Genomic DNA, 26,040 nt, shown 5'->3' on the forward strand with positions numbered 1-26,040 from the left:
CAAGACTTCCACAGAGGAGTTATTTTTAAGTACAGAGAATGCCTATCCCCACGCTCAAAGAGCCTTTAGAAAGTGTTACTGGAATTGAAAAGCCACGGGGGAAGGTCCCATCACCTGGGAGAGCAGTGCCGGTCCGCAGGGCGTTGCTGCCACCTGCTGCATGCAGGCGGCCATGGAGGGGCTGTCGCGCGGGGCTTGTTGCGCGGGGCTTGCCGCCCGTAGGACACCAGGTGCGCTCCATTAATATTCTGTGGGCATCGGAAATGTTTTCTTCTCTTAGAGCCTGGGTGAAACCCAAAGGAAAACGAGTCAAATCTGACGACTCCGGGCCACCGAGGTTCCTAGCTCTAAAACCCACGAACCAAGCTCTAAGTCACACCCCGAGAGGGCAGGTTTGCCCAGCAGCCCCTGAGTGGGTGCCTTGGGCAGCCCGACCGCAATGGAAGGCAAGGATTCCAAGTGTCTGTAGCTCTGGAAAATAAGTGATGTTTTCCCTTATTCTGAATTTGAGGGATTTTTTTTTTTTTTAAAGATGTTTTAGTTTAAAGCACTAGGAGACAGGAGACCACTAACTGCTTCAAGAGGAGGTATTGTTCTTAGAGAATTCGATAAGTTTAGATTTTTATGTATTTCATGTAGGTAAATCCTCTTAATAGGACAGGTGGAGTGAGGTGACTGAAATCCTTTCCCAGGCTTGTCATGTGTCCCAGCGGAATGGGAACACCAACCTGCTGATCAGGATCTCTTAGCCTACGTTTGCCACTATTCTCCATCATTGTGATTTACTAGAATTTCCAGGGGTAAAGGGGAAGAGACGAAGGCAGTAAGAGCAGTGAGGTCTCCTTTCAGTCTAAGTCTTCGCACTCCCCAGCCTCCCTGAAAGCATCCCTGTCAACACCACCTGACCCAACACCCCCAGGGATCTGAAACTAAGTGTGGAAGTAGGGATGGGGATGGGACTAAAGGTCTGGGGAGCCCTGAGCCAGGAAATAAGTAACTCCATCTTCTGGCCTTTGCAAGAAACATCATGAGCTTTGTAGTGAGGAATTGGTATGACAGTTGTCATGGCAGGTGTTCACAGTGGTGCCACAGGGGGTAGCCTGGTGTCGAGGGTAGAGGGTAGCCTGGACATCCAGGATGGAACCCCTGTTTCACCACATGCAAATCTCTGTTCCCCCAGCTAAATTCTGGTCTTCTAAATGGCAAAGGTGATGCCTTATGCATCATCCATATTCCAATCCCAAGTCCTCGTACAGGGACAGATCAGTATCTGCATGATAGGTCAGGATATCATGATGTCATGACAATATATGTGATGACAACGTGGCCAGAATTATCTCCCGGTGACCCCAAAAGAACTACCACCTCAGGAATACAGCTCAGCCTTCTTGTTTGTCTTCAGGCTTGCTGGCTGGGGCCTTGATGGTAGTAGTGAAATTAGGGTCATGGGATGTTTCACCAATTGTTCATATGGTTGCCTGTAAACATGTTTATTTATTTGGTTTTATTCTTTGTCCATCAACCCTATGCTGTAGTCCTCAGCCTAATGCTTGTTCTCTTAAGTTTGGAAGGTTATTTTATCTCAAGCTGGAAAACCACTTTGTGACATCTTACCTGGCAGGGAAGTCATCATATACTAGGAGTCGCTTCCCTAAACCCCAGTCTCAGTCCTCTGTAAATGGAAGTAATGGGGCAGATATCACAGGCCTGGTAGCTGGCTGGAGTAGGAGGTTCTCTGCCTTTGGAATTCAGATTATTTCAGCCTTACTCTGTCTGGTTTTTGGCTGGGGCACAGACAAGTTCTTCTGGTGTCAGAAAAAAAAAATCCTCCGGCTGGTAGGGTGGGAGATTTCCCTGCCTGACCTCCAGCCTAGCCCAGACAGGGGGTGGAAAAGGAGCCCTCCCTTCTCAACACCACCCCGCCCCCGCCCCCGCCCCCGCCCAGGAAATGTGGGCTTTCCTGCATTAGGGGTGACAATAAAATTCGGTTTGATAGCTGATGTTACCCTCCGTTACTTTTCAGATTTTATTAAAATTAAATGTGTTAATTCTTTGTTCTTTCACCCGGGAGCCATTCTGGAAGGAAAATGTATTTTAGAAGTGAACAGAAAAACTGTTATGAAAGACACGAAGCTCACATTTGTTAAATGACTTCGTGTTCTTGAAAAGAAATGTATAAAAAGCACATTATGAATCGCTCTGCATGATTTCCTTTGTTTGGATTTTAGAAGCAGCATGACTGACACAGAGATCCTGAAGGAGAGAATCTTTGGATCCTGAGAAGTCTTTTAACGAAGGTGATACACAAAATTTCAGAGAACAATTGTAACATCGTTCTGGTGAAGGTTATACTTAGCTCTGAACCACATTACTTTCCTGTCTACGTTTCATTTCCTGGGGTCTTGCCAAGTGATAAACAGACCCAGGCGTGCAGTAGGTTTGGGGTTTTCCTGCACAAATAGGGTAGCTGGAGTTTGCTTCAAGGCATCAGTTGACTTCCGTGATTATGGAGATGCTGGTATAAGGCCTTCAGGAGACTATGGAGAAAAAATGGACCTACTGTGCTGTCTGTTCCATCATCCAGATACATTTCATCACGGGTAAGGCTTCCAGTTGTCTTCTCTTGTCAAATCGGCAGCTTTAGGGGCGAGGGGGGGCCTCTGTTCGTTTAAAATGCGAGTGACTACTGCTGACATTGATCACCGAAGGCAGATCGTTGCTAAGGTTTTCAGTTACAAATTTAAGTGGCAGCTATCGGAGAGATGTTAGAGTCTAGAAATGATTACTAACGAACACTAAAAACGAGAAGAGAATGAGTGGTTTGTGCCACTGCTCTGAGACATTTTCACCCATTTCGTTCCTAAGAGGATCTCTGGAGTAACTGGGAAATTGTGCTTCTTGGAAATGAAATGCTCCCCACATGGTCGTCAGAACAACTCCGGAATACTAAAAAAATCACAAAGCCCATCAGTGCTGCGGGATCCTTGCTCAACTTTTTCTCTCTCGAGCATCCTTTTTCTTTTGTATATAACAAGCATTACTCCTCCAGATATGAATGTCTTTGGGAGTTGAACATATGTTGAATTTTAATGAGGCATGTGTAGGTATGGACCTGGAAGACAGAGTAGGGGCCTTATAACCGGTGCCTTCAGGGCCTATTTAAAAATAGCGGGAGGAAAGATTAGTTCTGCATTCCATAGCCTGGGGGAATTATAGGAAGCCTGAGTGTCTGAAGAATTAACTATGCTTTACAGATAGAGCTACAAAGGTTTTAAGGAGAATTTCTAAATTAAAGGAGACTTGGGAACCCAATGCTGTGGATAGAATCAGAGGCATATTACCAGGTGAAGGAAAGCGTACAGGGAGAGACATTAAACTGTACTAACCTCTGCCTACCCAAACTTTTGAATCCATAAAAGTGTAATAATTCCCATTTGTCAAGTGCCTTAGAGAGCCTTGTTTCTTCTCCATTGCTTGTCATCTTTTTATCTTTTTCCTTTGTGAGCTTCGGTGGTACTTGTCATAATAATATATCATTCCTGGAACAGTGTTCCATTAACGCGAAAATTGAGGCCTCCACTATTGAAGGCATGTCAAAGGCTCAATGCTTAACATATTTTAAGTGCCTTGTACCATGTGGTCAGAGAGATGATGGGAGAGAATCTTCTTCTTTTGTGTCTCATAGTTCAAAGTGTTGATGATGGACGATGGTGACCATAGTTTTTCTTTAGTGGAAAGTCTACCTCAGGTATTTTCTCCCGTCCTCCCCTTAGGAGCCCTAACTGCATGGACACGAAGGTCTTTTTGAGCTCCATAGTGAATGTCAAATTTCTTACTCTTCTCAACCAATTTGGGAGGCAGTTTGGATGTTAATGAAGGTTAGAGAAAGAGCATGGACTTTAGGCAACCAAGTACATGTTCTTTTACTGAGGTGTGACTTGAAGCTGGTCATTTAATCATGCTGTGCCTCAGTTTCCTCTTTGATAGAATGTTAACAACATCATTCTGTGGTATGTGAGGATTAAATAAAATAGTCTATAGAAAAACCTCTTGTGAACATAGATTTTTAAAAACAGCTATACACATATCAGTTATTTTTTCTGTTTCAGAAAATATTACTGGTGTGTTATATGCAGCTGTTGGTTCATAAAACCAAAAAAAAAAAAGTCAGTTATATTCATTGTAAAAATAGTTGTCATAATAAGTTTGCTGGTGGGCTTCAGTTCCTAGATAGGCTTAATTTGATTCACAGGTAGTTATCCTTTGGACAGCCCAACAGACAAAGAGAGGAATATCTCTCTAGTGTCCTTAAGCAAATGCCTCCTCATTTGTACTGAGTCTCTGCTTCTCTATTGGGACTGTGCACAGGCTCCCTCCTACACGTAAGGCAGCCAGAGAGAAAGTTCCTCAGTTGCTCCCTCACCTCACCAAAGTGACCAAGGTTTTTAAATAAGAGTCATCCCACATGAATCATGTAAACTAATGGCTCATGTCCTTCCTTTTCAGGAGTATGGGAAAAAACATCCAATACAGAAGACATCTATGCTTTCCCTGGCTCTGATGTCAACCTGACCTGTCAAACATGGAAGAAAGGCTTCTTGGTGCAGATGCAATGGTCCAAGGTCACTGATAAATTGGATCTGATTGCCCTTTATCATCCGCAGTATGGCTTGCACTGTGCTAATGGCGGTCCCTGTGAGTCACTGGTGACTTTCACAGAAACTTCCAGAAATGTGTCAACGTGGACTCTGCACTTAAAGAACGTGTCCTCCTCACTCACTGGGAAGTATGAGTGTGGCTTTACTCTGTATCCGGAGGGTGTTCGGACTAAAATCTACAACCTACTCATTCAGACAAATGGTAAGCATAACTGTAGAGGGAAAGGAGCACACCCTTTCATTCAGCTCTCAGTCATTTGACAGATACGTATTTTGAGCCAACCATGTGCTAGACATGGTGCTAAGTACACAGAGGTTGAGCAGAAAGAGGTATTGCCTGGAAAGAAAGACAGGAATTAATCAAATAATTCCACAAATAAATGTAAAAGTGCAACAGTGATAAGTGGTAAGGATGAGTGGTAATGGTCTTGAAAGAGCATGTAATAGAGGCCAGGGAAACTGACCCTGAGAAGGCAACACCTGAGCGGAGGTCTGAAGAAGGGGTAGACATTAACACCATTTAGGAGCTGGGAGGTTTGTGAGTGATCCAGGGAGAGGGAAGAGCTTGTGAGAGGGGCTTAGTCGTGTTTGAGGACATGGGACAATGCCAGCAGTCTGCGGCGCAGAGGTGAAGGGAGGAGGTGGGAGACATGGCAAGGACCAGATTGTGTCAGATCTTGTCAGCCATATTTGAAGGTTTGCTTTTTATCTAAGACTGTAGGAAGACATTGAAGTGTTCGCAACAAAAGGATGGCACGACATTTATAGCCCGGTTGTACTTGTGTCAGAAAGCGATCATGCCAGCTTCAGTAGGAGAATGGAACAAAAATGGGCAGGAAGGAAAAGGTGGGCGTGAGCTAGGAGACAGTTCCAGTAGCCCAGAGGAGACAGAGTGGTAGTTTGGGTAGACATGGAAAGAAACGACAAATCGAATGCTTCGGGCATAACATAGGTGTGACTTGCTAATAGAATGGATATAGGACAATGGTAGTATGAGTGAAGGGGAGAAAAAAATTTAAGGTGACATGGGAGGAGGTGCCATTCACTGAAGGCAGAGGGAGCAGAGCAGGTTTGTGGGGGGATATATGCAAGTGGCTTTGGATATATGGTGTATTTAGTATTGGGCAGGCAAAGGTACCAAGGAAGTTGCTAGACATGTAGCATTCACACATATGGGCCTTGGAGAGCTGCATTTGGAGGCAGGAATCCTAGGCTTAAGTTCTAGCTCCTTTCTGGCCAGAAATAAATTTCACCTAGGGCCTGTCATGTACATTCTCTGAGCCCATCTGGAAAATGATGATAATAATGCCTACCCTAAATTAGTTGGTCCTACAGTAAATGATTTCCATTTATACTAATGGAAAAGAATGAAAATGAAAGCCAACAAATGGAAAATGCACTGGAAATGAAATGTCTTTAACGCAGGGGCAAAGTGGCCTGGTAATGTAAGAGGAAAAACAACAAAAATTAACTCATGAAGGCTGTGCTAAAAGAGGCCTGAGCACGGAACTGCCCAGGACAGGCAACAGGGATGGATTTATTACCTCATCTCCATTTCTTATCAAGAGATAAGACCATGGTGTTGGAACAGTCCGCCTGGAAACCAGGAGCTCCTCCACCACTACTTTACGATGCCCTATTCCCATTGCTGTTTTCCAGGAAAAAAGAAACACTTGAGTTCAAATTGGGGATGGCGTGGGGTGGGGTTGAACGAACAGAAATGAGGAGACCTGTGTAGAACAATGCTTCGCTACACATACTTTGGAGTCAGGTAGCCTGGATTTGAGTGTTGGCTCTGTTGTTTACTATATATCATCTTTGTCAAGTTATTTCAAGTCTCTAAGCCTTTGTTTTCTTATATAGCAAATATGGATAATTATAGTACCGACTTTACAGGTACCATTATTTTGATGATTAAATGGGATAATTTGTGTAAAGCACTTAGCATAGTTCCTGCCAGAGAGTCAGAGTTTGGAAAAGGGTAGTTTTCATTAAGAAGAGTAATAACAATAATGAGTGAACTCTATTTATCAGTTCTTATTTAAAATGGGTCCTCCTCCCTCTCTTTTTATATTTGCCTAATTTAGAACCCAATGGAACATTGAACATACATTAGCACAAGTACACATTGACCTTGGCTTTAGATAAAGATTTTGTACCTTCTGCCTAAATCTATAAACTGTACTATTGCATCTCTGAGGATCTAAAGCCCACCCCATCGAGAATTGGCAACATGGATTGATGTACCCTATAGGAAATAAGGGATATGGGATAGCTCAACATGAGGACAGCACTGGAGAAGCGGTAGTATGTTACCCTGAAAGGAGAGTGGTGTTGCCTTTAAGTAAAGCATATTTCTTAAAATAAAGGGCAACTCAAAGAAGCCAAATTTGTAGCTACTAAAAACTGCAAATCTCTGTAGAGGTAGAAGCCATGTCTACATGCTTTGTGGTTGGAAATTTCCCAGTCTTCTTTGCTGTCAGTCAGCTGGACCAGATTTTGGAAAAAAAAAAAATAGCCTCAATGTTAAAGAAATAGTTCTGATATTGTGTACTGAGTACAAAGTCATTACAGAGTGACCAAAAGTGTAAGCCTGGTAGAGAGTGAAGGGGTAGACACTTAACTCAGATGAGGCAATTGCCAGTCAAAAGCCCTGTCACATCCCCACCAATGACACATCTTTTCCCCCAGTATTCCTTTGATCTTCACTCACTTCTTCTCTCACTTGTGCCATTTCCCTTGTACATTCCTGGAGGTCTTCGTGTTCATAAGCTGGTTGGGTAAGCAAAGCACACACAAAGTGTAAACACTTATGAAGCACATGAACAAAAGCAAATTGAGATGGTGTAGAAGAATCTAAATATGAAAATCTGAAGGACCACAGGCATTGGGACCTCTTGTCTCCTTTCTGTTGTCTTCTGAGCCATTCTCTTCCCTGTCTGTTCACAAAACAGTGTATGTCTAAATTCTGTCCTCATGTTCCTGGAAGGCCTGAGAATGGATTCTGTTCTCTTTTCACAATATTTTGTTCCTCTGTGTGAGCTAGTGCTCTGAGGCTGTGGATGAGGGTAGAAATTACAATGAACAGTTGGGCATTTGCTTCTTTTTCATTTTCACCTGACAGGGTTTCCTCCTGGGTTAGCTTTCAAGTTATCCCAAGAAAAGCAGTTTTCTGAGTTAAGCCCTTAGTTGCTGTATTTAATCCAGATTTCCTGGATTTTGTTTTCTTATATAAGTGCCTGAGACTGTATGATTTTTGATGTATTTAACATTTTTTTATTATTACGTTATGTTAATCACCATATATTACATCATTAGTTTTTGATGTAGTGTTCCATGATTCATTGTTTGCGTATAACACCCAGTGCTCCATGCAGAACGTGCCCTCTTTAATACCCATCACCAGGCTAACCCATCCTCCCATCCCCCTCCCCTCTTGAACCCTCAGTTTGTTTTTCAGAGTCCATCGTCTCTCATGGTTCGTCTCCCCCTCCAATTTCCCCCCCTTCATTCTTCCCCTCCTGCTGTCTTCTTTTTTTTTTTTTTTTTAACATATATTGCATTATTTGTTTCAGAGGTACAGATCTGTGATTCAACAGTCTTGCACAATTCACAGCGCTCACCATAGCATATACCCTCCCCAATGTCTATCACCCAGCCACCCCATCCCTCCCAGCCCCCACCACTCCAGCAACCCTCAGTTTGTTTCCTGAGATTAAGAATTCCTCATATCAGTGAGGTCATATGACACATGTCTTTCTCTGATTGACTTATTTCGCTCAGCATAACACCCTCCAGTTCCATCCACGTCATTGCAGATGGCAAGATTTCATTCCTTTTGATGGCCGCATAATATTCCATTGTATATATATACCACATCTTCTTTATCCATTCATCTGTCGATGGACAGCTTGGCTCTTTCCATAGTTTGGCTATTGTGGACATTGCTGCTATAAACATCAGGGTGCATGTGCCCCTTCGGATCCCTACATTTGTATCTTTGGGGTAAATACCCAGTAGTGCAATTGCTGGGTCATAGGGTATCTCTATTTTCAACTTTTTGAGGAACCTCCATGCTGTTTTCCAGAGTGGCTGCACCAGCTTGCATTCCCACCAACAGTGTAGGAGGGTTCCCCTTTCTCCGCATCCTCGCCAACATCTGTCATTTCCTGACTTGTTAATTTTAGCCATTCTGACTGGTATGAGGTGATATCTCATTGAGGTTTTGATTTGTATTTCCCTGATGCCGAGTGATGCTGAGCACTTTTCCATGTGTCTCTTGGCCATTTGGATGTCTTCTTTGCAGAAATGTCTGTTCATGTCTTCTGCCCATTTCTTGATTGGATTAGTTGTTCTTTGGGTGTTGAGCTTAAGAAGTTCTTTATAGATTTTGGATACTAGCCCATTATCTGATATGTCATTTGCAAATATCTTCTCCCATTCTGTCAGTTGTCTTTTGGTTTTGTTGACTCTTTCTTTTGCTGTGCAAAAGCTTTTTATCTTGATGAAGTTCCAATAGTTCATTTTTGCCATTGCTTCCCTTGTCTTTGGCGATGTTTCTAGGAAGAAGTTGCTGTGGCTGAGGTCAAAGAGGTTGCTGCCTGTGTTCTCCTTTAGGATTTTGATGGAATCCTGTCTCAGTTGTAGGTCCTTCAACCATTTTGAGTCTATTTTTGTGTGTGGTGTAAGGAAACGGTCCAGTTTCATTCTTCTGCATGTGGCTGTCCAATTTTCCCAACACCATTTGTTGAAGAGACTGTCTCTTTTCCATTGGACATTCTTTCCTGTTTTGTTGAAGATTAGTTGACCATAGAGGTGAGGGTCCATTTCTGGGCTCTCTATTCTGTTCCATTGATCGATGTGTCTGTTTTTGTGTCAGTACCATACTGTCTTGATGATGACAGCTTTGTAATAGAGCTTGAAGTCCGGAATTGTGATGCCACAAGCTTTGCTTTTCTTTTTCAACATTATTCTGGCTATTCGGGGTCTTTTCTGGTTCCATACAAAGATTAGGATTATTTGTTCCTGTTCTGTGAAAAAAAAGTTGATGGTATTTTGATAGGGATTTCATTAAATGTGTCGATTGCTCTAGGTAGCATAGACATTTTCACAATATTTGTTCTTCCAATCCATGAGCATGATACATTTTTCCATTTCTTTGTGTCTTCCTCAATTTCTTTCATGAGTATTCTATAGTTTTGTGAGTACAGATTCTTTGCCTCTTTGGTTAGATTTATTCCTAGGTATCTTATGGTTTTGGGTGCAATTGTAAGTGGGATCAACTCCTTAATTTCTCTTTCTTCTGTCTTGTTGTTGGTGTATAGAAATGCAACTGATTTCTGTGCATTGATTTTATATCCTGCCAGATGTATTTTAAAATTTGAAGTTACTAATATCTGTTATAAAAGTGCAACATGATTTTAATTTCCCAGATCATGACAAAAGCCTCAGAGGGCTGTTAATGTTGTTATTGGAAGCAATAGGAGGGGAAGAAGTAATGGTAATACAAGGAGGAGGAGGAGGGAGAATAGAAGTAGTATAGAATATAATAAAAGAACTATTATATTACTAGTAATAGAATATAATATCTGGATAATATAATCTTGATAATTTGACTACCCTGTCTAGAGGCATAATTTGTTCTTTGACTCTTTTCCAGTTTTATTGAGATATAACTGACATATGACATTGTATTTGTTTTAGGTGTACAACAGTTGATTTGATACTTATATATATCATGAAATGATCACCACAATAAGTTTAGTTAATATCCATCACCTCACAGAGTTAAATTTTTTTCTTGTGATGAGAACTTTTAAGATTTACTCTCTTAGCAACTTTCAAACATATGATACAATATTGTTAACTTTAGTCACCATACTGTATATTTTATCTCCAGAATTTATTTATCTTATAATTGGAAATTTGTACTTTTTGACCCTCTTCACCCATTTCACCCCCACGCCCACCTCTGGCAACCGCCAACCTGTTTTCTGTATCTATGAGTTCATTTTGTTTTGTTTTTCAAGTTCCACATATAAATGAAATCATACAGTATTTGTCTTTCTTTGTTAATGTAGCATAATGCCCTCAAGGTCCATCCATGTTGTCACAAATGGCAGGATTCCCTTCTTTTTTATGAATGAATAATATTTCCTCATATATTAGAATGTTTTCTTTGTCCATTCGTCCATCAGTGGACACTTGGGTTGTTTCTATGTCTTAGCTATTGTAAATAGTGCTGCAGTGAACATGGGGATGCATATATCTTTTCAAGATAGTGATTTTATTTCCTTTAGATATATACCCAGAAGTGGAAATGCTGGATCATATGGTAGTTCTAATTTTATTTATTTTAATAATTTTATTTTTAAGATTTTATTTATTTATTTGAGAGAGAGAGAGAAAGAGAGAATCTTCAAGCAGACTCCTCACTGAGTGAGGAGCCCGAGGCTGGGCTCAATCCCACCACCCATGAGATCATGACCTGAGCCAAAACCAAGAGCGGGAAGCTTAACTGACTGAGCTGCCCTGATAGTTCTATTTTTAACTTTCTGAGGACCTCCATACTGTTTTCCAGAGTGGCTGTACCAATTTACATTTCCACCAACCATGCACAAGTGCTGCCTTTTCTCCATATCTTTTCCAAATATTTGTTATCTTATCTTTTTGATAATAGCCATTTTAACAGGTGTGAGGTGATATCTAATTGTGGTTTTGATTTGCATTTCCCTGATGATTAATGATGGGGGGGGGAGCGGTTTTCCTTGCCTATTGGATATTTGGATGTCTTATCTGGAAAAATATCTAATCAATTTCTCTGGCCATTTTTAAATTAGATTGTTTTGTTGTTGTTGTTGTTGAGTTGTATGACTTGTTTGTATATTTTGGATATTAACCCCGTATCAGATATGTGATTTATAAATATTTTCTCCCATTCCATAGATTGCCTTTTCATTTTATTGATGTTTTCCTTTGCTGGGAAGAAGCTTTTTAGTTTGATGCAGTCCCATTGCTTATTTTTGCTTTTTTTGCATTTGCTTTTGGTGTCAAATCCAAAAAACCATTGCCAAGGCCAAAAAATCATTGCCCCTATGTTTTCTTTTACAGGTGTTATGGTTTGGGGTTTTATGTTTTAATCCATTTTGATTTGATCTTTATGTATGGTGGGAGACAGGAGTCCAGTTTCATTCTTTTGCATACAGCTATCCAGGTTCCCCAACATCATTTATCAAAGAGCCTATCCTTTCCCCATTGCATATTCTTGGCTCCTTTCATAATAATATTGTTATAAATTAATTGATCCTATATGTAGGTTTGTTTCTGGGCTCTCTGTTTCATTGATCTATGTGTCTTTTTATAGCATAGTTTGTTCTTGAACTTAAATGCTAGCTCTTCTTAAATTCTTGTATTCAATCTTTATCCAAAAAATATTTTTGAGTGCTTATGGGTGCTAGGCACCAGGGATGCAATACAGACATGATTCTGTCATCAGGAATCATAAAGTCCTATGGAAAGAGACAAAATAACCAAATAAGCAAAAAAAAGCGGGGGCCAAATGGCAACAGTGAGAAGTGCTCTTGCAGTAAGAAAGTAGTGTTTTGAGAGGATATAATAGGAAAATCAAGAAGGGTTTCCTGGGGAAGTGATGCTTGAGCAGGAGTTAACCAGGTAAATATGGGGAAGACAACTTTACACAAAACAGGATGTGTAAAGGCTCTGTGGTGGTAAGGAGATACTGCAACTGTGGGGGGTTTTCAGAGGTATTATGGCTTGAGCAAAAGGATTGAAAGGGAAGCCTTTGAAGAAGAGGCTAGAGAGATTGAGTAGTCCAATTAAATTTTATCTTTATCCTAGGAACTGTGGAAACTAATTGGAAGGTGGTTGTTGATTTTTTTTTTTAATTTTGCATTCCAAAAAGATCTTTGTGGCAAAAGTGTAGAGAATGAATTGAAAAAAGGTAGAGAGGATAATGCAGATCAGTTAAGAGAGGACAGAAATCTAAGTGAGAGATGCTAGTAACATTGAGTAGAGTGACACAGAGGTACCTGGGGAGGAGTGTTCAAATTAGGAGATTCACCCTACAGGATTTGGTGATGGACTGCACATGTGGAATGAGGCACAGTATAAAGCATGTATCAAGAATGATGCTCTGGTTTCAAATGTGTGGAACAGGAAAAAAATGGGGGAATGACTCATCGTATTAGGAAGAACTGAAGGACAACCCGATCGTGTAGGGATTGTTTGGAGTTTGACTGAATTTTATTTTGTACATGTCGAGTTAGACAGGAAGTTGACACATTCAGGAGATGTCAAGGAAATAGGTAGATATACAATTCCTGTTCTAGAAGGGAGGTTTAAGCTGAAGATACAAATTGGTGAGCTATATGAGTGTATGCTAACTGAGGTTTTGGGAGTGGAAGAGATCACGTAGGCAGAGAAAATCCAGTGAGAAAAGCGATGTGACCCTTCAACTAAGACAGATTGCAAAAGATAAATCTTCAAAGGATTTAGAAGAGAGACGAAAGAATCAGCAGGAGAGAAATTGGCTCACAAAAGAACTAGAATGATAGTATTTTGTGAAAGGAGTAGCTATCAATTCTGATGTTTCTGAGAGGACAACATGGTTATTGGATTGTATTTAGGAAAAGGATGTTATTGATCACCTTAACAGAAGCTGTTTCTGTGGCACGGAAGAGAGATGGAAGTCAGACTCGGGGGGAGCAGAGGAGTGAGTAAGAGGCAAGGAAATGGAGACACCAAATGTCGACACAACTTCTAAGAAATCCGTCAGGAGTAAGGGGAAGGGTATGAGTGCTCAAATGAGGGTTTGCATCGGTGTTGTGCAGGTAGTGGGGTGGTTTTAATTAATGCAAGATGCTTGGCTAAGCTTCAAAACCAAGTCAGAGTTGAAAGAGAGTAGTTAAATACACCATAGAGAAGGTACAATAAATAAACTAAGGTTTCTGAGAATATAGGGGCAATGAGATCTAGAACATTAGTACTATGGGTATCCTGAAATTGGACAGAAGGACAGTTTTCAAAAATTATATAACAGGAGAGAAGGAAATTGGAATAAGTGCATATGACGAGGGCAATGCTCTTTTCTATTTTCTCTAAAATAGGAAACATGGGGCACCTGGGTGGCGCAGTTGGTTAAGCGTCCACCTCTTGGTTTTGGCTCAGGTTGTGATCTCAGGGTCATGAGATGGAGCCCCCGCATCCGGCTCTGGTTTGGTGCGGAGTCCACTTGGGATACTCCCTCTCCTGCTGCCCCTCCTGCTTGTTCTCTTTCTCTCTCTTTCAAATAAATAAATAAATCTTTAAAAATTAATTAATTAATTAATTAAAAAATAGGAAACAAAGTCATCTTCAGGTAGAGAGAGGGAGGAGGCTTCAGAAAAGAGATTGAAGAAAGTTTGAAATAGCTTCTATGTATAGAGGGAAAATGAGTTCACTAGGTAAATATGTTTGAATTTTCAGTTAGTGTTGAATATACATTTGAGTATGGTAAGAAGTTGTAGTGAAGACAATTTGCTTTCACCAGTAGTGCTCGGCTGCTTGGTTCTGGGCATTAAAAAGTAGGTAGTTGGAGTTCACTACTGGATTCCCTGTATATTAATGGGGGATGGGGGTGGAGGGGCGGGAAGAGCCAAGGGATTTGGGATTAGCAAGAATGTTACTGAAATGATGGACTGTAGAACTTTAGCTAGGTAATGAGGGAAGCAAAGCAAAGAAAGCTGAGGGATTGGGAGAATGTAGAGATCAACTCATTTAAAGACTCACTGAGGACAAAGAACAGTCGAGGCAAAATTAGTTGCACAAAACAGCCAGCAGGAGTGTTTGTAGGTTCGTCATGATTTTGTAGGTGGAGCAATTACGTGTGGCACAGAAGGTCCAAACACGATCGTGAAAGTGGACGGCAGAAATGGAGTGGAGACAGTGGGGATAACAGTGGCAGACTGAGGGGCAGGTAGTGGATAGGGCAACGCCATGGTAACTGAAAGCGCTGGGGATTGTATCCGGATTGCAATCTGGATACCGAGATCTTCAGAGAACAATGGATGAGGACTGGGGCGTCAGAGTTGGAGCGGGCGACCCTGACGGACCGCACAGCAGATGTTTTAGGCTTTGACCATAGAGCCCGTACAGCCTCTGTCAAAACCGTTCGACTCTGCTGTAGCAGGAAAGCACCTCTAGATGGTATGTAAGCGGAGGGGCCTGGCTGTGTTCCCGTAGCACTTGATTACAAAAATAGCCGCCAGATTCGACCCACAGGCCAGAGTTTTACAGTCCCCGAATTAGAGGATAATAGCAGTGAATCTGGAGAGAGAGGGATTAGTTTTTCTCAGACTGTGTTACATAAAGCTGGCAATACTCGAGATGATTTCAGATGATTCATGAAAAGATTTTAAAACCTCTAATTGTGGAAAATTTCAAACACGCAAAATTATATAGAATAGTATAATGAGCTCCCATGTAGTGAACATGCAACTTCAATCATTATTAACTCACAGTCTTGTTTCATTTAAACCCTTAGCAACTACCACCTCCCAGATTAAACAATTCCAAAATATCTTACTTATTTTAGAATGATTCTTTAAAAGCTAAAGATGATGTGTATATATATGTGTGTGTGTGTGTGTATATATATATATATATATATGTATATATATATATATATATAGCCATGATACCACTATCAGAACTAAAAATAACTAGTAAATTCTTAATACCATGAAATACCCAGTTGGCCTTATAGTTGTTATTTTTATATTTTGGTTATTTAAACTGGATTCGAATAAACTCCAAGTATTGTGATCATTGGAAAACTCTCTTTTATTTTTTTTTAAAGATTTTATTTATTTATTTGAGAGAGAGAGAGAAAGAGATCAGTGTGGGGAGGGGAGGGACAGAGGGAGAGGGAGAAGCAGATTCCCCGCTGAGCAGAGAGCCGGACGCCCCAAAACTCTCTTTTAATCTGAAGGTTGTTTTATATTTCTTATTTTTCTTTTCCAAAATATTTGTTAAATAAATTTAGCTCTTTATCCTGTAAAATTACCCACAGCCTGGATTTTGCTACTATATCCCTTGGTATCTCCATGTTCCCCTTTCACTATTTAGTTAGGTATAGAGATTTGATCACATTAACATTTTGTTTTTATTTTTTAGTATTTCATAGATGATATTGCATAGTTACATCAGAGGTACATAATATCTGGTTGTGTGATGTTAAGCACCATTGATAAGTATTGCCTAGATCCATTAATTCTTTGTGGGTTGACAAAGAGTGATGCTCAAATTCTATCATTCTTTTATTTATTACCTGAAGTCTTCTTATAGAGAAATCTCCTCTCATGAACCAATTATTTATTAGATGTACAGTTTGTATAAGAAAAACAAACAGATGCTTGATTCTTTCCCTTTATTTATCAGTTTTAAAAATTAGTTGGTTCACTAGCACTCTTATAAGGTGACCAAAAAGTATTTTGTAGTAAGTATTATGAATTCATATGAATTTGAACATATTGATGAATTTCAGTTCATTACAGTTGTTATCCTTGTTATGCTGAAAATGTCCCATGTATAAAATCTATTAATCCTTTGTGATGTAAGTTGCAAATATTTTCCCAGTTTTTCATCTGTCCTTACTTGCTTGTGATATTGTTTCCAATGCAGTGTAATTCTTACTTTTATGGAAAAAGTTTTCCCCATTCTCAGATTATATAGAAATTCACTCATGTTATTTCTAACACTTGCATGGATTTTTATTAGCATTTAAATTTGTGATGCCAGGTTTCAAGTATTTAAAAGTGTCTAAATTTCTGCTTTTGTATATCTCTAATGCTTTTTTCTATATCTTCTCTGTTTTTCCTTTCTGTAGTTTAGTTTAGAAATTTTCTATTGACCTATACTCCAATTCACAAATCTTATTTTTTGTGCTGTCCAATTAAGTTTTCAACCCAATCAAATTAGTTCTTAATTTCTGATCTTATATTTTTAGTTATTGTTTTTGGTAGATTTTTTAGTCTTTGATGAAATTGTCCATCTTTTCGTTTACTCCCTTCATCTTTTTCTCTATTCTTGGATATACCAAAAAGAGCTATTTTAATATTCTTATTGGATAACTTCAATGTCAGGATCATTCTGATGTCTGTTTCTATGTTTATTTTCTCTCTCTCTCTCTGTCTCTTTTTCTCTCTCTTTTTGCAACTTCTTCCAGCATATATTTTCCTTTCATTATTACTGTCAAAGAGATATATATAATATACATGTTATATATATTATATATTTATAAAATAAACCGAACAGAACAATGCTAAAATTAATGGATTAAAAATTTCTGTTCTTAAAGAAATTAAGAGAAAAAAAGAGAGAGAACTGTATATGTAATCTTTTATATTTACCCATATGTTTACCATTTCCTGTGCTCTTCATTCTACCTCATGGAGTGAAGTTACTATTTGGTATCATTTCCTTTCAGCCTAAAGAACTTTAGAATTTCATATAAGACAAATCTACCTGCAGTAAATCCTGTTTTTTTTTTTTTTTTTTTTTTTTTCGTTTTTACTTTTGAAGGATAGTTTCACTGAATGCAGCAAATTTTAGTGGGCTGCTTTTTCTTTCATATTTTTTTAATTTTTTATTGTTATGTTAATCACCATACATTACAACATTAGTTTTTGATGTAGTGTTCCATGATTCATTGTTTGCGTATAACACCCAGTGCTCCATGCAGAACGTGCCCTCTTTAATACCCATCACCAGGCTAACCCATCCTCCCACCCTCCTCCCCTCTTGAACCCTCAGTTTGTTTCTCAGAGTCCATCGTCTCTCATGGTTCGTCTCCCCCTCCAATTTCCCCCCCTTCATTCTTCCCCTCCGGCTATCTTCTTCTTTTTTTTTTTTTTTAACGTATATTGCATTATTTGTTTCAGAGGTACAGATCTGTGATTCAACAGTCTTGCACAATTCACAGCACTCACCATAGCACATACCCTCCCCAATGTCTTATCACCCAGCCACCCCATCCCTCCCAGCCCCCACCACTCCAGCAACCCTCAGTTTGTTTCCTGAGATTAAGAATTCCTCATATCAGTGAGGTGATATGATACATGTCTTTCTCTGATTGACTTATTTCGCTCAGCATAACACCCTCCAGTTCCATCCACGTCATTGCAGATGGCAAGATTTCATTCCTTTTGATGGCTGCATAATATTCCATTGTATATATACCACATCTTCTTTATCCATTCAACTGTCAGTGGACAACTTGGCTCTTTCCACAGTTTGGCTATTGTGGACATTGCTGCTGTAAACATCAGGGTGCACGTACCCCTTCGGATCCCTACATTTGTATCTTTGGGGTAAATACCCAGTAGTGCAATTGCTGGATCATATGGTAGCTCTATTTTCAACTTTTTGAGGAACCTCCATACTGTTTTCCAGAGTGACTGAACCAGCTTGCATTCCCACCAACAGTGTAGGAGGGTCCCCTTTCTCCGCATCCTCGCCAACATTTGTCATTTCCTGACTTGTTAATTTTAGCCATTCTGACTGGTGAGAGGTGATATTTCATTGAGGTTTTGATTTGTATTTCCCTGATGCTGAGCAATGCTGAGCACTTTTTCATGTGTTTGTTGTCCATTTGGATGTCTTCTTTGCAGAAATGTCTGGTCATGTCTTCTGCCCATTTCTTGATTGGATCATTTGTTCTTTGGGTGTTGACCTTAAGAAGTTCTTTATAGCTTTTGGATACTAGTCCTTTATCTGATATGACATTTGCAAATATCTTCTCCCATTCTGTCAGTTGTCTTTTGGTTTTGTTGACTCTTTCTTTTGCTGTGCAAAAGCTTTTTATCTTGATGAAGTCCCAATAATTCATTTTTGCCCTTGCTTCCCTTGCCTTTGGCGATGTTTCTAGGAAGAAGTTGCTGTGGCTGAGGTCAAAGAGGTTGCTGCCTGTGTTCTCCTTTAGGATTTTGATGGAATCCTGTCTGACTTGTAGGTCTTTCAACCATTTTGAGTCTATTTTTGTGTGTGGTGTAAGGAAACGGTCCAGTTTCATTCTTCTGCATGTGGCTGTCCAATTTTCCCAACACCATTTGTTGAAGAGACTGTCTCTTTTCCATTGGACATTCTTTCCTGTTTTGTTGAAGATTAGTTGACCATAGAGGTGAGGGTCCATTTCTGGGCTCTCTATTCTGTTCCATTGATCGATGTGTCTGTTTTTGTGTCAGTACCATACTGTCTTGATGATGACAGCTTTGTAATAGAGCTGGAAGTCTGGAATTGTGATACCGCCAGCTTTGCTTTGCTTTTTCAACATTCCTCTGGCTATTCGGGGACTTCTCTGGTTCCATACAAATTTTAGGATTATTTGTTCCATTTCTTTGAAAAAAGTTGATGGTATTTTGATGGGGATTGCATTGAATGTGTAGATTGCTCTAGGTAGCATTGACATCTTCACAATATTTGTTCTTCCAATCCATGAGCATGATACATTTTTCCATTTCTTTGTGTCTTCCTCAATTTCTTTTGTGAGTATTTTATAGTTTTGTGAGTACAGATTCTTTGCCTCTTTGGTTAGATTTATTCCTAGGTATCTTATGGTTTTGGGTGCAATTGTAAGTGGGATCGACTCCTTAATTTCTCTTTCTTTTGTCTTGTTGTTGGTGTATAGGAATGCCACTGATTTCTGTGCATTGATTTTATATCCTGCCACCTTACTGAATTCCTGTATGAGTTCTAGCAGTTTTGGGATGGAGTCCTTTGGGTTTTCCACATAAAGTATCGTATCATCTGCAAAGAGTGAGAGTTTGACTTCTTCTTTGCCGATTCGGATGCCTTTTATTTCTTTTTGTTGTCTGATTGCTGTGGCTAGGACTTCTAATACTGTGTTGAATAGCAGTGGTGATTGTGGACATCCCTGCCGCGTTCCTGACCTTAGGGGGAAAGCTCTCAGTTTTTCCCCATTGAGAATGATATTCGCTGTGGGTTTTTCATAGATGGCTTTTATGATATTGAGGTATGTACCCTCTATCCCTACACTCTGAAGAGTTTTGATCAAGAAAGGATGCTGCACTTTGTCAAATGCTTTTTCTGCATCTATTGAGAGGATCATATGGTTCTTGTTCTTTCTTTTATTAATGTATTGTATCACATTGATTGATTTGTGGACATTGAACCAACCTTGCAGCCCAGGGATAAATCCCACTTGGTTGTGATGAATAATCCTTTTAATGTACTGTTGGATCCTATTGGCTAGTATTTTGGTGAGAATTTTTGCATCCATGTTCATCAGGGATATTGGTCTGTAATTCTTTTTGATGGGGTTTTTGTCTGGTTTTGGGATCAAGGTAATGGTGGCCTCATAAAATGAGTTTGGAAATTTTCCTTCCATTTCTATTTTTTGGAACAGTTTCAGAAGAATAGGTATTAATTCTTCTTTAAATGTTTGGTAGAATTCCCCTGGGAAGCCATCTGGCCCTGGGCTTTTATTTGTTGGGAGATTTTTGATGACTGCTTCAATTTCCTTAGTGGTTATAGGTCTGTTCAGGTTTTCTATTTCTTCCTGGTTCGGTTTTGGTAGTTGATACATCTCTAGGAATGCATCCATTTCTTCCAGGTTATCTAATTTGCTGGCATAGAGTTGCTCATAATATGTTCTTATAATTGTTTGTATTTCTTTGGTGTTGGTTGTGATCTCTCTTCTTTCATTCATGGTTTTGTTGATTTGGGTCATTTCTCTTTTCTTTTTGATAAGTCTGGCCAGGGGTTTATCAATCTTGTTAATTCTTTCAAAGAACCAGCTCCTAGTTTCGTTGATCTGTTCTACTGTTCTTTTGGTTTCTAGTTCATTGATTTCTGCTCTGATCTTTATTATTTCTCTTCTCCTGCTGGGTATAGGCTTTATTTGCTGTTCTTTCTCCAGCTCCTTTAGGTGTAGGGTTAGGTTGTGTATTTGAGACCTTTCTTGTTTCTTGAGAAAGGCTTGTATTGCTATATACTTTCCTCTTAGGACCACCTTTGCTGCATCCCAAAGATTTTGAACAGTTTTGTTTTCATTTTCATTGGTTTCCATGAATTTTTTAAATTCTTCTTTAATTTCCTGGTTGACCCATTCATTCTTTAGTAGGATGCTCTTTAGCCTCCATGTATTTGAGTTCTTTCCGACTTTCCTCTTGTGATTGAGTCCTGGTTTCAAAGCACTGTGGTCTGAAAATATGCAGGGAATGATCCCAATCTTTTGGTACCGGTTGAGACCTGATTTGTGACCTAGGATGTGATCTATTCTGGAGAATGTTCCATGGGCACTAGAGAAGGATGTGTATTCTGTTGCTTTGGGATGGAATGTTCTGAATATATCTGTCAAGTCCATTTGGTCCAGTGTGTCATTTAAAGTCTTTATTTCCTTGTTGATCTTTTGCTTAGATGATCTGTCCATTTCAGTGAGGGGGTGTTAAAGTCCCCCACTATTATTGTATTATTGTCGATGTGTTTCTTTGCTTTTGTTATTAATTGGCTTATATAATTGGCTGCTCCCATGTTAGGGGCATAGATATTTACAATTGTTAGATCTTCTTGTTGGATAGACCCTTTAAGTAGGATATAGTGTCCTTCCTCATCTCTTATTACACTCTTTGGTTTAAAATCTAATTTGACTGATATAAGGATAGCCACCCCAGCTTTCTTTTGGTGTCCATTAGCATGGTAAATGGTTTTCCACCCCCTCACTTTCAATCTGGAGGTGTCTTTGGGTCTAAAATGAGTCTCTTACAGACAGCATATTGATGGGTATTGTTTTTTAATCCAGTCTGATAGCCTGTGTCTTTTGATTGGGGCATTTAACCCATTTACATTCAGGGCAACTATTGAAAGATATGAATTTAGTGCCATTGTATTGCCTGTAAGGTGACTGTTACTGTATATTGTCTGTGTTCCTTTCTGGTCTATGTTGCTTTTAGGCTCTCTCTTTGCTTAGAGGACCCCTTTCAATATTTCTTGTAGGGCTGGTTTCGTGTTTGCAAATTCCTTTGTTTGTCCTGGAATCTTTTTATCTCTCCTTCTATTTTCAATGACAGCCTAGCTGGATATAGTATTCTTGGCTGCATATTTTTCTTGTTTAGTGCTCTGAATATATCATCCCAGTCCTTTCTGGCCTGCCAGGTCTCTGTGCATAGGTCTGTTGCCAATCTAATGTTTCTACCATTGTGGTTACAGATCTCTTCTCCCAAGCTGCTTTCAGGATTTTCTCTTTGTCTCTGAGACTCGTAAGTTTTACTATTAGATGTCGGGGTGTTGACCTATTTTTATTGATTTTGAGAGGGGTTCTCTGTGCCTCCTGGATTTTGATGCCTGTTTCCTTCCCCAAATTAGGGAAGTTCTCTGCTATAATTTGCTCCAACATACCTTCTACCCCTCTCTCTCTTTCTTCTTTTTCTGGGATCCCAGTTATTCTAATGTTTTGTCTTATGGTATCACTTATCTCTCGAATTCTGCCCTCGTGATTCAGTAGTTGTTTCTCTCTCTTTTTCTCAGCTTCTTTATTTTCCATCATTTGATCTTCTATATCACTGATTCTCTCTTCTGCCTCATTTATCCTAGCAGTTAGCACCCCCATTTTTTATTGCACCTCATTAATAGCCTTTTTGATTTTGACTTGGTTAGATTTTAGTTCTTTTATTTCTCCAGAAAGGGTTTCTGTAATAACTTCCATGCTTTTTTCAAGCCCAGCTAGTATCTTTAAAATCATCATTCTGAACTCTAAGAACGACATTGTACTAATGTCCGTATTGAGTAGGTCCCTGGCAGTCGGTTACTGCCTCTTTTTCTTTTTGTTGAGGTGATTTTTTCCATCTTGTCATTATGTCCTAGAGGAGAATAGGTGAATGAGAGAACAAAATGCTAACAGGGTAACAACATCCCCAGAGAATATACTCTAAACAAATCAGAAAAGACCTGAAAATGAGGGAAAAGAAAGGGAAAGAAAGAAAAAAGAAAAAGAAAAAAAAAAAGAAAAAGATAAAAACAAACAAAAATGGAACAAAACAAAAAAAACAGAATATGATCAAATATAATCAGGCTGGTGCATAGATCAGTGCCATACACTAGATTTTGGGTGTATTTTGGTCTGTTAGAAGAAAGTGCCTCCCAAAATTTTAAAGAAAGAAAAACATATATGTACAAAAATAAGGGTTAATATGATGAAGAGATGGAATATGACTGTAAAGATGAAAATTATAAAAAATTTTATAAAAGGAATTGATAAGAAGTTGTTTGATAAAAGAAAGAAGAGGATTTAAAAAAGAAAAAAAAGGGAGAGAATGTGATCAGGCAGGAGATTAGAACAAAGCCATACACTAGAGATTTAGGGTATATTTTGATCTGTTAGAAGAAACTGTATCTCAAAATTTTAAAGAGAGAACAACTTATATATATATGCCAAAAATAAGGGAAACTACTATGAAGGGATAGAATATGACTCTAAAGATGAAAAATAAAAATGTTTTTTAAAAAAGGGATTGATAAGATGTTGGTTGAAAAAGGGAAAAAGAAAAATTCAAAAAAAAAAAGACAGCTAAGAAAAAATTAACTTTGAAAGACTAAAGAATCATGGGAAAAAAGCCATGAATTCTATGTGCTGTATTCCCTTAGCGCTGGAGTTCTGCCGTTCTCATTGATCGGTAAACTTGGTCTTGGCTGGCGGTTCTTGCTGATCTTCTGGGGGAGGGGCCTGTTGCCGTGGTTCCCAAATGTCTTTGCCGGAGCGGAATTGCTCCGCCCTTGCCCTCCGGGCTAAGTAATCTGCTCGGGTTTGCTCTCCGGAGCTGTTGTTCCCTGCAAGCTTTCCGTACAGCTTTGGAGGAGAGAGTGAAAATGGCGGCCTCCCAATCTCCGCCCCGGAGGAGCCGAGAACTCGGGGCCCCGCTCCTCAGTGCACCACCAGAGAAAAGCAGTCAATCACTCCCGTCTCCGTGGTCTCTGGCCACACTCCGTGCTCACCCGGCCTGTGACCGAGTGTTTCTATCTCTGGCACACGACCCCATGTGGAGTCTCCAAACCCAGCAGATTCCTGTGGTGCACTCCTGCGCCACTCCTCCTGGGGGAGGAAGGGGAGTCTCCCCGGATCTGCCTCTTGTCGGGTCCCTGCTGGAGGAGCAGTGGTCCGACTGGGCCGCGGATCATGGTTTATGGCAACCCCGAGCTGAGAGCCCACGCCTCAGCTCCGTCTCTGCAGCCGGCTTCCCCGCTCCGATACCTGGGAGCTCTGCCGCACTCAGGCACCCCTGGTCTTTCTGTGACCCCGAGGGTCCTGAGACCCCACTGTCCCTGCAAGTGTTCCACCCCCCAGCTTAGCCACTGGAGCGACGTCCCTCAGCGGAGCCGACTTCTAAAAGTTCCGATTTTGTGCTCCGTGGCTCTATCACTTGCCAGAAGCGGCCAACAGAGGCCCCCTCTCCTGCCGTCTATCCTCCCGAATATCCCCTCGGATTCACTTCTCCTCACATCCTACCTTCCAGAAAGTGGTCGCTTTTCTGTTCAGAGAGTTGTTGCTGTTCTTTTCTTCGATCTCCTGTTGAGTTTGTAGGTGTTCAGAATGGTTTGATCCCTATCCAGCTGAATTCCTGGGACCAGACAAAATCCAGGTTTCCTACTCCTCCGCATAGTGGGCTGCTTTTTCTTTCAGCATTTTGAATATATCTTCTGATTTCCGTTGTTTCTGGTGAGAAATGAGCCATTAATTGTATTATTGGTCTCCACATGTGATTGTTTTGTTTTGTTTTTCTTGCTGATTTCAATTGCTGCTTCCATAATTCCCTCTTTGTTTTTGGCTTCCAGCAGGTTGATTATAATATGCCTAGGTGGGTTTCTCTTTGTGTTTAACTTTTTTGAGTTTTAAGATTCCTGGAGGTATAGATTAACTTTACGGAAAGTTTTTTAAAATTAAATATGAAGTTTTGGACCATTATTTCTTCAAACATTTGTTCTGTCCCACTCTTTCATCTCTCCTGCTGTGACTCCCATTGCATACATGTTAGGACACTTGAGCTCTGAAGCTCTGTTTTCCTTCAATCCTCTTTCTCCCTTTTCTTCAGATTAGATCATTTGTGTGTATATATATATATATATATATATATATATATATAGATTTAGATTATTTATTTGGAGAAAGGGAGAGAGAGCACAGGTGGGAGGGGCAGAGGGAGAGGGAGAGAGAGTCCTAAGCAGACTCCACACTGAGTGCACAAAGCCCTATGCGGGGCTCAGTCTCACGACCCTGAGATCACGACCTGAGCCGAAACCAAGTGTCAGATGCTTAACCGACTGTACCACCCAGGTGCCCCTAGGTCATTTATATTAATCAATATTCAAATACACTGATTCTTTCTTCTGCCATCTCAAATTGGCTGTTGACAATCCCTAGTAAATTTTTCATCATTTTTTGTTACTGACTTTTCAACTCTAGAATAATTATTTGGTTCATTTGATAGTTTTCTACTTCTCCACTAGGATCCCCTATTTATTGAGTCATTTTCATCATCTTTTGTTTTAATCCCATGAGCATACTTATAAGAGCTGCTTTAATGTCTGTTAAATCCAATGTAGGACCCAATCAGAATCAGTTTCAACTAACTGCTTTTTTTCCTGAGTATGGATCACACTTTCCTCTTTTCTTCATGTATAACCTTTTTTTTGTTGTTGTTGAAAACTAGACATAAAAATAATAATAATGGAACAACTGTAGATCAGTGGGTTTTTTTTTCTTTTTTTTTTTTAATTTTGGTAACTACCCATATCTAAATTATAAAATCTGTTTCCTCTTCAGTATGTGGATATTGATTTTTCTGCTCAACTTTTTATTATAATTATTATGTCTTTAGTTTCCAAGGAATTGCCCCTTTGTTTGTCCACCAATGAATTTGACAAAAGTTGTACTCAAATTCCTCAAGCCTGTTAGTTAGACTTCCACATCTGTGTTGGGTTGGGGGGGGCGGTAGTTAGAGGGTGCAAAGTTGCAGACCATAACACAGTCTCCCTTGGCTTTTGCTTTTCAATAAGCTCTCTGAGGTCTCTGCACTCACCTGTGTATTTTCCCAGTCAGCCTGGGGTGGGTAGACAACTTATCTCAGCTATTCCGTGACTCTCTAATTTCCAGAATCTCTGTGTTAAATGTCTATCTGCTCTGCTACTCACCCCAAATGGGATTTGCAAACCCATGCTAAAGCTTGTTTTTCTCTGTTTCCTACCGAGTTTGTGCCTGTTAGCTAACAAAGTGAAGGATCTTCATACTCAGACCTAATTTAAGTCTGCCTCTTCCAGAAGAAAAGCTGCTGTTTCTTGCAGCCAGCTCCAAGATGGTAAAGCTACCTGTCTCACT

General features: G+C 39.9%; 1 protein-coding gene across 3 annotated transcripts in view; it reads left to right on the forward strand.

Moving 5' to 3' along the window:
- The first annotated feature begins 2,228 nt into the window (after positions 1 to 2,228).
- CD96 (CD96 molecule) overlaps positions 2,229 to 26,040 on the forward strand; it is a 100,990-nt gene continuing 77,178 nt past the window's right edge. For all 3 annotated transcript variants that reach the window (XM_032406511.1, XM_032406515.1, XM_032406514.1), the window contains exons 1-2: positions 2,229 to 2,600; positions 4,507 to 4,860. In XM_032406511.1, the coding sequence (XP_032262402.1) occupies positions 2,540 to 2,600; positions 4,507 to 4,860 (415 nt within the window). In that variant the 5' untranslated portion in view covers positions 2,229 to 2,539. The remainder of the gene's footprint in view (positions 2,601 to 4,506; positions 4,861 to 26,040) is intronic.

Source organism: Phoca vitulina, unplaced genomic scaffold, assembly GCF_004348235.1.
Source record: "Phoca vitulina isolate PV1807 unplaced genomic scaffold, GSC_HSeal_1.0 scaffold8, whole genome shotgun sequence".
Classification (NCBI taxonomy): Eukaryota; Metazoa; Chordata; class Mammalia; order Carnivora; family Phocidae; genus Phoca; species Phoca vitulina.